This window comes from Chaetodon trifascialis, chromosome 1 (genome assembly GCF_039877785.1).
Source record: "Chaetodon trifascialis isolate fChaTrf1 chromosome 1, fChaTrf1.hap1, whole genome shotgun sequence".
In the NCBI taxonomy this organism is placed as follows: Eukaryota; Metazoa; Chordata; class Actinopteri; order Chaetodontiformes; family Chaetodontidae; genus Chaetodon; species Chaetodon trifascialis.
In genome coordinates, this window is record NC_092056.1 from 33,870,764 (window position 1) to 33,887,561 (window position 16,798).

General features: G+C 42.4%; 1 protein-coding gene across 2 annotated transcripts in view; it reads right to left on the bottom strand.

The window, feature by feature from the left end:
- Positions 1-771: 771 nt before the first annotated feature.
- ankdd1a (ankyrin repeat and death domain containing 1A) overlaps positions 772-16,798 on the bottom strand; it is a 33,581-nt gene continuing 17,554 nt past the window's right edge. The window contains exons 10-16 of one of the 2 annotated variants that reach the window (XM_070964416.1): positions 15,602-15,700; positions 15,248-15,346; positions 13,298-13,393; positions 11,626-11,827; positions 10,053-10,184; positions 3,467-3,536; positions 772-2,442 (exon numbers count right to left, since the gene is read on the bottom strand). In XM_070964416.1, coding sequence (XP_070820517.1) covers positions 3,475-3,536; positions 10,053-10,184; positions 11,626-11,827; positions 13,298-13,393; positions 15,248-15,346; positions 15,602-15,700 — 690 coding nt within the window. In that variant the 3' untranslated portion in view covers positions 772-2,442; positions 3,467-3,474. Of the gene's footprint in view, positions 2,443-3,266; positions 3,537-10,052; positions 10,185-11,625; positions 11,828-13,297; positions 13,394-15,247; positions 15,347-15,601; positions 15,701-16,798 lie in introns of those variants that run through there. The other variant, XM_070964328.1, reaches the window with a different exon arrangement.

The following is a 16,798-nucleotide window of genomic DNA, read 5'->3' on the forward strand; positions in this document are numbered from 1 at the left end:
ATTTTCATTGCTGTGCATCCCTCTCCCCTTCTCTTTTGCAAACTTTCCCTGTCTCTCTCTCTCTCTCTCTCCACCTCTCTACCCCTCTAACCAACCAGTCGAGGCAGATGGCCCCGCACCCAGAGCCTGGTTCTGCGTGAGGTTTCTGCCTGTTAGAAGGAAATTTTTCCTCACCACTGTCGCCAAGCACTTGCTCATAGGGAACTGTTGGGTCTCTGTAGAGATTGTACCTGCTCTATATGGAAAGTGTCCCGAGACAACTTTGCTGAATTGTGATTGGTGCTATATAAATAAAATTGAATTGAACTGAATATCACGGCAATCATTTTACATGCAGTAAGAAAAACCAATATACTTAGAAACTAATTATGTATGGTAGGTTAATCTTAAATATTATATTATTGTTAGGAAGCCTTTGCCACCTCCTCTCTTTCCTTGTGTTTCCCTGTGTTTTTCCTCTGTTCGAGTCCTCTCCTTGCATCTGTCTGACTGATTGGTTCCTCTGCAATCAGGTCTCATCCACAGCTGCTCCCCATGCCAATTAGCTGTCATGGCTGGAGCCATTTCAGATAGCTTTGTTCTGTGCTCTAGTTTCTTGCCTTGTGTGTTTTTTTCCGAGTAACTAAGTCTGTTCTCCTTGTGTCTCAGGGTCATCTGGTAGTGTCTACACCTGCCAAGTCTGCCCAGCTTCAGTCCACCACCAGAAAACCTGCTGACCCATTTCATCTGACTTGGCTCATTAGGATCATCTCTCAGTGAGCAATATACCTTTCGGGGACAATAAACTGTTTTATTATTCAAATCATCAGTATTTGTGTCCTCAGCCCTGAACAATTTTATAAATATTATTGTTACAATCTACATGAGAAAGTTTTTTTTTTTTCAATTGTGTCTGGCATTTGTAACAAACCAAACCTCTTGAAAATTATGGTGTAAGATCGCTGTCAAAAACACGTGTCCATAATTTAAGTTTCGTATTTGTAAAGTTAACAATTTGTGTGTCATAAAAGTTGTTTTACACAAAATTCCGCTGTCTTATACATGAGTCTGTGAAATTGGGTTCGGGTTATGAGTGTTTTTATATGAGTATGAGTCTAAAAGCTGTGAGTGCAAAGTCTTGAGAATACGATTCATTTTTCTATGACTACGAAGTCTTCACTGTGAATACGAATTCAAGTTTACGGGTACGACTCGAAAAGTGCTGAAATGACGTCACTGAGGTCACAGTCAAGTCGCAGGGAAAAGTAATCGATCGGCGATTCCTCCAACTGCGCATGCGCATGCAGGGCAACACCACCATCCCTGGAGAGACTTCACTGGCAAAGCTCTAAAGTCTCACCCATTGGGCGTGCACATGCACTTCAACCCATTCACATGCTCACATGCCATATCTTGTATTTCTCACACAGAGAAATTACCAGGATAACGCCCACCAAGTTGCGCCACTATTTTATAAAACAGTAGAACAGGTAGAGGAATTGGTGATGTGTTGGTTGCGGACGAAACAGCTCGTAGAGCCACTCTTTGAAGTGAACGATCAGAGCAGTCTCCTGCCTGGGAGCCAGAGTGGCAGCCACTTTGTGTTTTTTTTTTTTTTATGCACTGAGCAGGATGGGGAAGAGCGGGGGTTACACACACACTTGCACTGAGAAATGCTGAATTGAATAAATATTTTTATTTGTTCCAATTTATGTGTCATTTATCAGATCAGACCCCCGTCCCCACCTCAACCCTCACTGCCGCTGCCAAATCTGACTCTGAACTCAGTTCACCCTGCACAGGTAACGCCAATAATAACATGCATAACCATTATTTATTTCATTAAAAAAACCATTTTATACAATATACATTTCTTGAACTCACATACTTATTGCTTTAGCTTGCAAGATAAAGATATTTACATGCCGATGAAGCTAGTTTAGTGCTATCATTGCTGCTGCTATCAATGAGTCGTATTCTCAAGACTTTGCACTCACAGCTTTTAGACTCATACTCATATAAAAACACTTATAACCCGAACCCAACTGCACAGACTCACATATATGACAGCGGAAATTTGTGTAAAACAACTTTTATGACACACAAATTGTTAACTTTACAAATACGAAACTTAAATTATGGACACATCTTTTTGACAGCGATCTTACACCATAGAATTCAGCAATTATTGATGTTTTGGGTTTTTTTTAGTCCGTGCCAGTGGTGATCAGATCATTTTGAAACATCATAATCGAGTTGTCGTCTTCTGCATATCCAGGGCCAGGTCTCGGAGGCAGCAGCCTCAGTACGGAAACCCAGACAGCCCTCTCCCCAGCCACTTCAACCAGCTCCTGCTGTGGGATCCTGAGGCGTTCCCAGGCCAGCCAAGAGGCATAATCCCTCCAGTGTGTCCTGGTCAGCCCCCGAGGTCTCCTCCCTGACGGACATGCCCGGAATGCCTCCCTGGGGAAACATCCAGGAGGTTTCCTCATCAGATGCCTAAACCACCTCATCTGGTTTTCAACTGGTGGTTGAAAGATCATCTTCATAAATATTTCTGCCTTGAAAGGTTGATACTAGGGTTGTAGTGGTTTGTGTATTTGTGCCAAGCCATCGTGGTACAGGGATTACAGTCCTGTGCATGTTGCCACATACAGAAAACACAGTATGTCGACTGATGCCGGTAATGCAGACTTAAATTTACAAGTGCAATTTCCAACTGGAACCTTTTGACATTACACCATTAGTAACAAGCTAAATCAGGGTGGCACAAGTTACTGTAATTGGTGTGCAAGTCAGTCACTCTCTGGCAAGCAAAAATGAAATGCCATAGCTTGAATGAGTTAATTTGGGAACATTACGGGTTCCCAGTCACCTATGACAGCAACAAAGAGAGAGAGTTGTGAATAAAAAAAGGACAATGTGTGCCCTACATTCCAAGTCACTCTGGTCAGGCTTCCCCAGAGGGACAAATAGACCCGGATTGCAAAAACAATTGTTTGCTACTGTAACATATTAGCCGAAATAACCTTTTTCTGTATGTGTTTCGGAACCTTCCTCCCCCTACATCATTCAGTAAAGCTTTCAGGAAAAAGTTTGAGAAACACTCAGAAAAAAACATTACATTCTATTGCACTGAGAACACATCATCATAACATGCTAAAAAATCCCTTTGTTGAGATATAATACAGTATGAGTGGTATCAGCAAGTGTTCACTGCATGCACTAAAAATCTAAATTGTTATTTTACATTTAGAACAGGAATTTTACAGGTTTACTACCATCATTTCCCCTAATTCTTCAAGAAAATAAATGCTCTTTGAACCAAATTCAGAACAATGACAGCATACTCAATGTATGCCTGTGAAAATAACTTATGCCATGGACAATTCAAAGATTTTTCATTGTCTGATTTCATTGGTCTGAAATTGAGCTCTGATGTGACCTCAAATCTTGGATTTGTTGTGTTGCCTTCATAGTAACTCACAGTTTTGATCACATTGCAGAGCACATTTTGGGAGAGGTGGTCTCTGCATTCGCCTTCTGCCGGATGCACTCTGGATGAACACAACAAAGGAACATCATGCACCAACACATTCCCAATATTGCCAATCCACATCCACCATTCACAGACCTTACAGGAAATATGTAAGTACAAAAATAGCCCAAAATGTACTTTACTGGGCTTTCTCAGTTGTTGTATGGAGTTGGCCCAAATCATACAGTCAACAGTACAAATATAAAGGTGGAAAGTGGAAGGATGAATGTGTTGCCATGGCTTTTTCTGTTTTTCTCACTTCCTATAACTGTCCCCGTATCTACGTTCAAATTTCTGGACAGACTTTTTTTTCAACAATATCTTTATTGAATTTTCAATATATAAAAAGACATACAAGAACAAATAACATCAGAGAAGTGTGCAAATGATGCAAAAGTGTACAAACATGCATCGTCAGATCAGATTTTTTCATGCTATACACACTTGGTCCATACAACAGTACCAACGAAATGAAACAAACACATGGCGGTCAAAGGGCCTCCTCAATGAAGGCACATAGTCATGAGTCCACAGAAGATACATTATTATACAGTCCAGAGAATAGGGGAAGAAAGAACTGGATTGTGCAGAAGGTGCACCTCTACTGTTCCAGGCCCGTCCATCAGGCGCGACAAATCATTGTCCTCCATATAATTGATGAAACGACCCCATACATTTTGGAATACCTCCTGTCTGTCCTTAAGAGTGTAAGTGTAATTTTTTCCAGAGGTAAACATGAAGTTATAGCGATAGCGGGTTTACCAACGTTTTTCCATGACAAGGCTATTGTCCTTTTTGCTTAAAGAGAACACATGTTTATAAATATTTTTTATGGCACTTTATCCTCTGCCCCTTTGGGTAAAGACCTAGCAAAAAGAGCCTAGGTTCCAGTTCTAATCTAACTGAAAGAATCTCTTGCACAGACAGTCTAACCTCCTCCCAAAACTCCCTCACTCTTGGACACTGCCAGAGACAGTGAAATAAAGTACCCTTATTTTACCGACATCTATTGCAGGTGTCTGGAATATTCAAATTAAATTTATCTAATTTTTCTGGAGTAATATACACCCTCATTAACCAATTATATTGTAGGAGTCTTAGGCGGGCATTTCCTGTCCCTATATGGGCTGCTTTACAAGCCAATGTTCCAATGACAGTTTCTCCTGTAAATCTGTTTTCCACGCATTAAATTTAAACTCAGAAGAATCAGGAGAGTCTTTCAGTGAATCATAAAATTCAGAGATGATGCCCTTTCCAAAAGGATTTTTTGTAAAAATTTTCTCCAGTATGGTAATGGGGGCAAAACATAGTGGGTTTGTTTTGTTTTGATAAAACTCCTTAGCTGAAGATATTTTAAAAAATGTTTGCGAGGGATGTTATTTTTCTAATTTTTGGACAGACTCATCTCCAAATTCATTTGGCAAAACAAAAGGTCCAGAGTGAGACTTAAAGTCCTCTGTTCCCCCAAAGAAAAAGGCATCTTAGCCTTACCTCATATCAGAAATTACTACTGGGCATCACAACTTAGAACACTGGTCTCATGGATTAGGTTTGATGTAGATACAAATTGGGTTCACATAGAACAAGGTTCTGTACCTAACATTTCCATTTCTGTTCTCCCCTTTCTAAAGGCAAAGACTTGGCAGAAACCTAAGATACAGAATGAGTGGATTAAAGATACTTTAAAGATCTGGTTAAGAACAAAATTGAATCTGACTCTGTCTTTATCGGGCATCAAGAATAACCTCTATTTCAGACTTTTTAGCAGCCAAACTGCATAAAGGGGCAGCTGTGGCTCAGGAGATAGAGCGGTCGTCCACCAATCAGAAGGTTGTTGGTTCGATCCCTGGCCTCAGCAGTCCACATGCTGAAGTATCCTTGGTAAACATACTGAACTCCAAAACTGCTCCTGATGCTGCGCCATCGGCATGTGACTTAACATGTACATCACTTTGGATAAAAGCGTCTGCCAAATGACTAATTGTAATTGTAATAAAGGTATTGGTAAGTGGGCAGAGAGAGGCCTGGTGACAGTAAATCAGTTGTTTGAAGGAGGATCTCTCAAGGCATTTTCTCAGCTTCAGACTCAGTATGGCATTTCATTAAATGAACTATTTAGATATTTCCAGATACAACATTATTTAGTAACAAACAAGGAATGGGACAAAATTAGAGGCACCAAACAATTTTGAACAATACTGGATTGGGATAGTTGAAAATCAAATACACTCAAGGAAAATAATTTCTTGTTTATACAATAGGATATGTATGGATTTATCTGACAATACATAAGATATAAAGAACAAATGGGAATTGGAACTCAACAGCATAATTGATAATGAGGAATGGCAAAAGGTCTTGGATATCTTGGCATAAATGCTTAAGTAGCCCAACTTGGAGAGAATTTGGTTGGAAATTGAGAATTAGATTTTTTTAAAACCCTATTAGTGATATTCAGTTATGACAACAAATCTAGTCCTCTCTCCTCTGAACCGACACCTTATTGTGGTGGAGGAGTTTGAGCACCTAAATGATCCTAGAGGCTATGTTGTCCGGGGCTTAATGCCTGGTAGGGTCTCCCAAGGCAAACAGCTTCTAGGTGACGGGTCAGATTAAGAGCGGTTCAAAAGCCCCTTGTGAAAGAAAAGAAACCAAGGAAGCGTACGTCGCCCGGATTTGCGTCACCAGGGCCCCGCCCTGGAGCTAGGCCTGGGGTTGAGGCTCGCAGGCCAGCGCCTGGTGGCCAGGTCTTTGCCCACGGGCCCGGCCAGGCACAGCCCGAAGGAGCGACGTGGGCCCGCCTTCCCGTAGGCCCACCACCCGCAGGAAGGATCAGAAGGGGCCGGTGCTATGCGATATGGGTAGCAGTCATGGGCGGGGGGCCCGACGACCCAAACCCTGGACAACGACTCTGGCTATGGGGACATAGAATGTCACCTCGCTGGGGGGGAAAGAGCCTGAGCTAGTGCAGGAGGTTGAGCGGTACCGGCTAGAGATAGTCGGGCTCACCTCCACGCACAGTCTGGGCTCTGGAACCCAACTCCTTCTACTCTGGAGTTGCCCGCGGTGAGAGGCGGCGAGCTGGTGTGGGCTTGTTTATAGCCCCCCAGCTCAGCCGCCATTTGTTGGAGTTCTCCCCACTGAGCGAGAGGGTCGCTTCCCTGCGCCTTCGGGTCGGGGATAGGTCTCTCACTGTTGTTTTGGCCTATGGGCCGAACAGCAGTGCAGAGTACCCGGCCTTCTTGGAGTGCCTGGGAGGGGTACTGGAAAGTGCTCCAACTGGGGACTCCATTGTTCTGCTGGGGGACTTCAATGCTCATGTGGGTAGCGACAGTGATACCTGGAGGGGTGTGAGTGGGAGGAACGGCCTCCCTGATCTGAACCCGAGTGGTGTTTTGTTATTGGATTTCTGTGCTAGATTTCTGTGCAAACTGTGCACAGTTTGTCCATAATGAACACCATGAACGAACACCAACTAGTGGCACCAGGACACCCTAGGTATGTCTGTCATGCGGTATGTCTTGGACACTCGGGTAAAGAGAGGGGCTGAGCTGTCAACTGATCACCACCTGGTGGTGAGTTGGATTTGCTGGCAGGGGAGGAAGCGGGACAGACTTGGCAGACCCAAACGTACCGTGAGGGTCTGTTGCGAACGTCTGGTGGAACCCGCTGTCAGGGAAGTTTTCAACTCCCACCTCCAGGAGAGCTTCGACCAGATTTCCGAGGGAGGTTGGAGACATTGAGTCCGAATGGACCATGTTCTCCACTTCCATTGTTGATGCAGCCGTCCGTAGCTGTGGCCGTAAAGTCGGCGGTGCCTGTCGTGGCGGCAACCCCCAAATCCGGTGGTGGACACCGTAAGTAAGGGAAGAAGGAGTCCAGCTGACGGGTACCGGCAGGCTAAGCGTGCGGCAGCTTGGGCGGTTGTAGAAGCAATAACTCGGGTCTGGGAGGAGTTCGGGGAGGCCATGGAGGAGGACTACCGGTCGGGCTCGAGGAAATTCTGGCAAAACGTTCGGCGCTTCAGGAAGGGGAAGGAGCTTTCTGTCAACACTGTTTACAGTGGAGGTGGGGAGCTGTTGACCTCAACTGGGGATATTGTCGGGCGGTGGAAGGAATACTTTGAAGATCTCCTCAATCCCACTGTCATGTCTTCTGTAGAGGAAGCAGAGACTGGGGACTTGGAGGTCGATTCATCCATCACCAGCACTGGAAGTCACTGAGGTAGTTTGCAAGCTTCTCGGTGGCAGAGCACTGGGGGTAGATGAGATCCGCCCTGAGTACCTCAAGTCTCTGGATGTTGTAGGACTGTCTTGGTTGACACGCCTCTGCAACATCGCGTGGCAGTCGGGGACGGTGCCTCTGGGCTGGTAAACTGGGGTGGTGGTCCCTCTTTTTAAGAAGGGGGACCGGAGGGTGTGTTCCAACTATCGGGGGATCACACTCCTCAGCCTCCCTGGGTAAGTCTATTCCAGGGTACTGGAGAAGAAAATCCGGCTGATAGTCGAACCTCAGATTGCAGATGCACTGGGGCAGTTCACAGCCGAGTGTGAAGCAGCCAGGATGAGAGTCAGCACCTCCAAGTCCGAGGCCATGGTTCTTGACCAGAAAAAGGTGGCTTGCTCCCTTCAAGTTGGGGGAGAGTTCCTGCCTCAAGTGGAGGAGTTTAAGTATCTTGGGATCCTGTTCACGAGTGAGGGAAGGATGGAACGTGAGATTGACAGGCGGATCAGTGCAGCGACCACAGTAATGCAGTCGCTGTATCGCTTTTTCTCACATTTTCTGGGATTGTCCGAATCTACAAGTTTACTGGGAGAAGGTAAAAAAAGAAATGAGAGACATTTTGAAGTTTGACAGACCTTTTAAACCATGTCAGTTGATTCTAGGCAATATTTCTGTAAGAGGGCTGGAGCAAAACAAATCATATATGCTCTGAGCACTCATGCTCATAAGAGCCCATAAAACAATCAACAAACTGGCTTAAACCTCACCCACCAACCCTGGACAAATAGACTCAAAGACTTAAGATTGCGAACTGTATGGAATACATAACTTCAAAACTGCAGCACTGGATGGACTTTTACTTACAAAGATGTTCTTCTGTTACATTGCACTTAGCAAAATGAAAACACTGCAAACATTTAAATGGGTATTTTGGGGTTGAATGTGCTTCCAAATGTAACCTGTCTTATGTTTTGATGTATTTTGACACGTATATATTGTTGCTGTCTGATGAAAAATACATATGTCCAAAAAGTTTTTTTTTTCAGCAGAGCGGAAAAACGGGTTTTCTCAGAAAGTAACTTACAAAATATACATAAAATGCTGTAAATACACATATTTAGTGCCATAAATAAAAAATCTGTCTTTGCACAGTCATCACTGAACCGTTTACTACTTAAAGTGGACTTAGATGGATTGTCGTGAACAAACGCAGACACACTTTTTTTGGTTTTTTTCAATAACAAAATCCCACAATGTGCGATTAGTTAAGAGCCTCGAATCACCTGTCCCAATTCATGTCCCACTAAACGCTACGTGAATATATCATGACATATCACGTTGGCCTAATCAAAGATTTGTCTATTATTTTACACGTTAATCAGCAGAATCCACAGACTAAAAGCTGGGGCGGCTGTAACTCAGGTGGTAGAGCAGTCTTCTGCCAATCAGGAGGTCGGTGGTTCAATTCCCAGCCTCGGCAGTCTGCATTCTTGGCCAAGATACTGAAGGCCAAAACTGCCCCCGATGCTGCGCCATTGGTGTGTGAATTCATATGTACGTCACCTTGGATAAAAGGGTCTGCCAAATGTCTAATTGCAATTGTAAAAGCTAATATAATTATCCAACACTGATGTCCATCCATTAATTAGATAATGCATCTATTCTTAATTTTAATCTGCATCTGTTCAGGGAAATCAAGAGTTTATCTTCTATGCTCAGCTCAAAACTTATTATTTAACCAAAACCATCATTTTGTACTCCTTGCATAAAAAAAATGATATAAAACTACAAATTAAATTTGTCAAAGTCTTACACGCATTATAAATTAATGTCAGCCATAATAATGGCTACCAAAACATCTAAAGCCATGACCACGGCCACAATGACAACAAGAGCAACAGGCAAAGCTTTGTCATCTCATGACTATAATCACAATTACAGTCTGTCAATCATAATCACAGCTACAGTCCATGTCAATCAGCCATGGCAGCAGTTGGTGAGAGAGCTAGGTTAACTAACTCCGCCAGTCATGTATTTAGCAACAATGGTACAAAATTGTGGCTGAGCAGCCACAGCTGTAGGGTGTACTGCCTAGCATTGTGTTCAGAACCTCTTGCGGTACAATACTGTATCATAATACAGCTCTGCCTTCCCCTGTGGATCAGACGAACTGCAAAATTGCTTGAAAAATATTGAGAAGGAACATTTCAGTATTTCAGAAAATTATTCCCACCATGGCTTTGCAGGGGCTCCATACAGCACTGATAGACAGTTACACAAGAACACAAAACACAGTGTTTTATGGACTCACCTGCCAAATCTGTCCGTGAGATTTCCACCAGCCCCTCGTAGAGGCCTTTGATCGGGTTCTCCCCCGCCATCATGACTCCATGCAGCCAGATCAACAGCATTCTATGGCCATGCTCTTTGAAGCTTTTCATATCTAGAGGTTTAATTCAGAATTAGAATACATTGAGGTATCAAGGTAATTTATTGTAATTTTTCTCACTACAGCACCTCTACAGGACTGTTTGGAGTGCACAGTGACTGTATACGTTCAGAGATGCCGCCATCGAGGAGATCCACATCAATCTTGAGGAATATACAACAACAGTGACATCAAGCAAATATGTTGTAAATGTGGTGATCACAAAGACAAACAATAGCAGGGGTGCAACAGTGCTAAAATATCCATGGTCTTGAGTCAAAGTCAACGTTCTTGTCAGTTTCGCCATATGTACATATATGTAGTAGGACGTACGGTAGGATCGAAATATTGTTTCTCACAAAATAGATGATTAGTGTCAAACTGTGTGCCCACATTCATCTGAAGTCACCTCACTGCAAGCCCTCGCTACATCCGAGCTGAGATGGAGTATCACAAAGAACCTGTCATCACACGTCTCTACACTGGTAAAGAAAGCTCAGAAACAACTGCATTTCTTGAGGAAGATTAAGAAGGGAAAATTCCTGTGCCAAGTTCTTCTTAACTTTTACAGGGGAGCAATAAGATGTGTTATGATGGGAACATTACAAATTGGCATAGAATGTGTATAGCTCAGGACAGGAGGGCCCTGCAGCAGATGATTAAAACTGCCCAGAATATCATAGGTGCTTCTCTACCAAGAATCTGTGATGTCAGTGAGGTCCTGTGCCTGTGCAGAGACCAAAGAATACTAAAAGACAATATCCACTCCAGCTACAGCCTCTTTACTCTGCTGCCATGTGGCAAGTGATCCAGAAGTATCCCCTGCCATACCTATAGACCACACAGCAGCTTCTTTCCACAGGCTGTGAGACTCCTCAATTCATCCTCCACACTACAAAAGGTTTCAGGTTAATTTTTAGTGATTCTGCAACACAGGGCTCGACAATAAAGTGCAAGATGTAGAGTCACAAGGGCAGCCACAAGGACATGGGTCCTTACTGGCTTCTGATTAACTAATACAGCCAACTGTGCTTCTTGGTCATTCCCCTTTAGATAGATAAAGAGACTGGTACCACTCTTATTTCTGATCAATAACTATGAAGCTACTTTCAGGAGTCAATTATCTTAGTTTAGCCTAGCATAAAGATAGAAGCAGCGAGAAAAGGCTAGTGTCTCAATAAATATGCATACCAACAGCTCTAAACCTAAACCATTTCTGACTTTGGCAAGATGCAGGCAAGCAACTTCCCCTACTTTCAGTTTTCATGCTAAGCTCAGATAAGCTATTCGAATCAACTCCTGGCTAAGCTGTGTGCATTATACAGAAAACCCATTACATCATTTTATGGAATTCAAACAGATATCTCCCTGCTGGAGCCACTAATGTGCCATGGTATTTAATGTATTTAATTTGTGTTTTAAACCATTTCTAAGAGGTCAGCATACTGTAGCTCACCTGTCCACTGTTGTTCTATAGCTCGGATTTGTGCATCACTGAAGTCCCAGTGTTGTGCCAGAATCTTCCATTCCCCACGGCAGAGTTGCTTGGTGGCCAGGGTCCACATGACAGAGCGAAGGTGCTGTGTCTCTGGCTGGTGGTCCTGCTTGAAGCTCAAAGGCCTCCCCACCCAGGAGTCCTGTTCACTGCCTATGTGATCCTGAAGCCAAGAGGGGATGCAGTTTTTTATTCAAAGTGTATCTATAGGTATGTTGTATATTGTGCAAGTCAACACAAAACATTAAATAACTGTTAAAACCAGTGAAGCCCATTCTGAATTTTCTTGCAGATGTCCAAGAAAAGGGGCTGTTTTATTAGATAGAAATGATCATCCACAAAATTGCAAGATTGCTGCATTCTGCACAAAATCATTTAGAAGCTCTGCATGTTTTGTATTCAGCCCTACCTTAACAGCATACTACACATCACTCAATTTTCAAATTGGAGCTTAGAATAAGTTTCTTGGAATTGTAATGTTGTAACGGTCGAGGCAGATGGGCACCCAACCAGAGCCTGATTCTGCCTGAGGTTTCTGCCTGTTAAAAGGAAGTTTTTCCTCATCACTGTTGCCAAGTGCTTGCTCATGAGGGAATTGGATCTTTGGCCTGTACCTGCTCTATAGGGAAAGTGTCCTGTGACAACTTCTGTTGTGATTTGGTGCTACACAAAAGAAATTGAATTGAATTGAAAAATAAAAATTACAATGATAAAAAGTTCTCATCTGTACTGTAACTCATGTTCATCACACATCAAAGGCAAAGCCTGAGAGCAGTGTTGCATATAACTATCCATCCATTATCTATACCGCCTATCCCTTTCGGGGTTGCGGGGGGCTGGATGCATATAACTAAATAAACCAATATCAGGCTCCTCTCCGGTGGAACCATCTTCCAGTCTTTGACTTGGACCAGACCCTAGTAATGCTGCTATAGCATTAGACTGTCGGGGGATTTCCAAAGATACACCGAGCTCCTCTGTCCTTCTCTCCCTCTCCATCTGCACGTTTTCATGTCCTACCATGGCGTGTTACTAACTTAGCTCCTTCCCCAGATTCTGTGCTTTGTTGTCTCGCAGGTTCCCGTGGATCGTGGCTGAATCTGGATTGTGGATTACAGCTGCATCTCCTGCCATGGCCCTGCCTGACATCCACTGCAACTGCTACTACTGTTATTACATCCACTGTCACTGTTACTGTGACTGCATTTCTGCCTGTCTCTCTCCATCTGTCGCTCTCTTTCTGACTGCATTTCTGTCTGTCTCTTTCTGTCTGTCTCACTCTCTCTCTTTTGCTCTCCTTCTCTCACCCAACCAGTCGAGACAGATGGCCGCCCACCCAGAGCCTGGTTCTGCCTGAGGTTTCTGCCTGTTAAAAGGAAGTTTTTCCTCGCCGCTGTCGTCTAGTGCTTGTTCATGAGGGAATTGTTGGGTCTCTGTAGTTAAAAGAGCTCTATATGGAAAGTGTCCTGAGACAATACAAACAAAATTGAATTGAATTGAAAACCAAAAAAAAATAAATAAATAAAAAAATAAAGATCAGTTCATAGAAGAGTAATTGGTATTTTGTGTTATTCTATTTCATAAAGTTCCCGATGAGCCACAGCAGGTCCAGATGCAATGAGGATCAACTCACTTTCTCCCATTTATAAAATCGGTCAGCTTTGATGATCATGTCAACCAGGACGACATTGTTTCCTCTTGCTGCCACTTCCAGACAGGTTTTCCCCTGCTGTATATATCATATAGTCAGTAAAACACAATGAATGGGAAGATTATTATTCTGCTAGATGACATCAATACAGTAGTCATACTTCATGATATTATGAAGCAAAAATAAAATATAAATTTAGACTAGAAATAGAGAAATTACACATAAAACAAATGCATATAATACCATGTAATACTGTGGTTCTACTTGGTATATATCACTATATCAATATAACTATATCAATTCAGATTTATTCAATCCCATACTCATCCTCTATCCAAATACATTGTCATAACATGTACACTAAATGTATACAATGACATTTAACATAATGTCTTGTGTCATAAGAAATGGTTCAAGGTAGCTGGTAGTAACTGAGATTAGATGGGTTTGTACCATGGCCCTGGAGGTCAAAACACAACATTTCACAAAACACACAAAATTTTGACCTGCTCCACCATCACACTCCTTCCTGCAACCTCCACTTCTCTTATGCTAATCTCCTGTCTCCACCACCAGGACTAAGCACTGGAACAGGTATGACAGAGCCTTCTCCATAGCTTGTGTGTTACATAGTATTTTTAATGTTTTGCATTGGGGTGTGAAGAAAAAAAATCATCAATGGATTTCTAATATAATGATTTAGCATGTCAGCAGGTAAATAAAGAGTGAAGCTCAATTGTAATCCAGTGGAGCTAGAAATATGAATGCATGCCAATGAACATGACATTTATCTATAAAAACAGGAGTGGAGAAAGAAGTCAGTAAGTTGGCACTATGGCATTTTATTAAGTGTAGTCCACTCAATCAGCATTTATTTTTTTCATTTATTTTCCTTAATGGGTGATAAATGTTATTAATATATATTCATTTAGCCATAACCTGAAAGGAACACAATGCAGGTGTCAGGAACTAATGTGTGTCAGCAACTGAAATATGGATCAAACAGATAATTTGATGTAGTTTATTTATGGACCAATGATTGTAAGGTCTATATTATTGTAAATTTCAAAGTGTATAAACTTAAAAATTAACAGTGCTGTTCCTCTCCTTTTGTCTCCTGTCTGTCTCTCCCCTGTTTGCCATGTCAGAGTCTGTGTCACTACAGGACTGCAGCCACAAAATTAGAATGCTGTGTACATTTGAATGCATCAGTAATAAAAAGTACCATAATACTATGACATGGAAAGCCATGTTGCTGCACAATGAGTGCTTTTACTTTTGATATTTTGAGTACATTTTGCTGATAATACTTCTAAATCATAAGCAAAATTCTGAATGTGAGGCTTTTACTTGTAATTGAGTATTTTTCCAAAGTGGTCTTATTACTCATACCTAAGTAAAGGATCTGAATGCTTCCTCCACTAATGCACTTTAAGTAAAATATGAAGAAACTTGATCAACAAATCAAGTTCAATTTTACATCCATGTCTGTCCAGACTCATATAATATATGTAGTGAAGACTTTGAAGGAATTTAATAAGCCAGAAATTTATTTTTTGGTGAAATAGAAGTTATCACTCTATTGACGTGTATGATTCCACTGAATCATTTCCAGAGTAACATACTGTTCACTCAGGGTGGCTGTGGCTCAGATGGGTTGTCCACCAATCAGAAAGTCGGTGGTTTGATCCCCTTCAATTCCTGACCACTAATCTGGTCACCCTGGAGTCCAAGTGAACGTTTGTACCAAATTTGAACAATTTCCCTCAAAGCTTTCATGTGATGCACATACATATGTACTAACAACCTTAAAACGACTACAGCACATATTATAATGAAAAGTAGAAAAACTGGAAGATAAACAAAAGCAGCACATCATGACATTGGAAAAGGCTTTATTCTGTCATGGGGAAAGTGTGTGCTGTGCAGTACCTTGTCAGTCAGACTGAGGTTAACACCAGAGATCAGCATCATCTCAGCCATGTCCTGCCAACCATGCTCTGCTGCTATGTGCAGAGCAGTCTGTTGTCTCTGAACCACGTGACAGAAAAGGTAATTCAATTCAATATTCCTTTATTCGTCCCGCGAGGGGAAATTCCAAATATTATAAATACAAATAATATTATTGCACTGTAGCACCATCACTGTGTCATTGTGAATTGTGTTTGTTTTAGCATATGGTATTCTTAGCTTTACTAAAATTAATGTAAGCACACAGCAGACCTGCAGATCCATGTGCTGTTTCATTGTTCTTTAAAGTGTGCAGCTGTAGAGGCTTGTACTCACACTGTCAGTGATGTCCAAGTCACAGTCAGCATTTATAAGCAGCCGTACAACTTCTGTGTGATTACTGAACACAGCCAGGTGGAGCGATGTGTTGTGTTGCTGTCTCAAATACAAAGAAAAGAAGACAATAATAAGAGTAAGCACTGTTCAAGGGAGCTATGAGTTTGTTTTTGGTAACTAATTGTATATCTTTCATCATGCTCACTGTTATATTGCCTATGAAAATGTTTTCCTCTTTGCACTGTGAACATACAGTATTTAAAAATTTATCTAGGCTATTTATTTTATTTTATTTTATTTTATTTTATTCATAATTTAAAAGAATCATTTATAAGATTAAATAAATGATTCTAAAACCAGAATAATAAACAAACAAATCTTGATGGGTCACTGATAAATGTACTTGAATGCTCAAATTTTTACAGTTTCAAACGTCAAGCATCATGCTTATCACGCCATCCCCCGTGCTGCACTGGGCCACTCTGGCCACCTGATGGTCCACCTGATTCCTGCGTACAGGCAGAAACTAAAGCTCTGCAAACCTGTAGTGAGGACATCAAGGAAGTGGACCAGTGAGGCTGTGGAGGATTTCCAGGCGTGTTTGGCCTCTACTGACTGGGATGTGTTCAGGACTGCTACCAACAGTCTGGATGAGTACACGGAGGCTGTGACGTCCTACATCAGCTTCTGTGAGGACTGCTGTGTTCCATCACACACCAGGGTGAGTTACAACAATGACAAACCCTGGTTCACAGCCAAACTCATACAGCTAAGGTTGGTAAAGGAAGAGGCCTTCAGGAGTGGGGACAAAGACAGATTCAAAGAGTCAAAGTACAAGTTTAGCAAGGTGGTGAAAAAGGCTAAACGACTGCACTCTGAGAAGCTCCAACACCACTTCTCAGCTAACGATTCTGCATCTGTTTGGAAAGGGTTCAGGCAGATTACCAACTACATGCCTAAAGCTCCCCACTCTATCAACGGTCGACACCTAGCCAACGACCTGAATGAGTTCTACTGCAGCTTTGAAAGACAAAGGGACAGTCCAGCAACCACCCCCCATGACACCTCACAACAGCTCCAGCTCCAATCACCTCCACCAATGCCCACCTTAAAGGTCCCGAAGCCACCTCAGTGACGACTCTTTCCATCCATGAGAGGGACATCAACAAACTCTTCAGGAGACAGAACCTGGAGAGC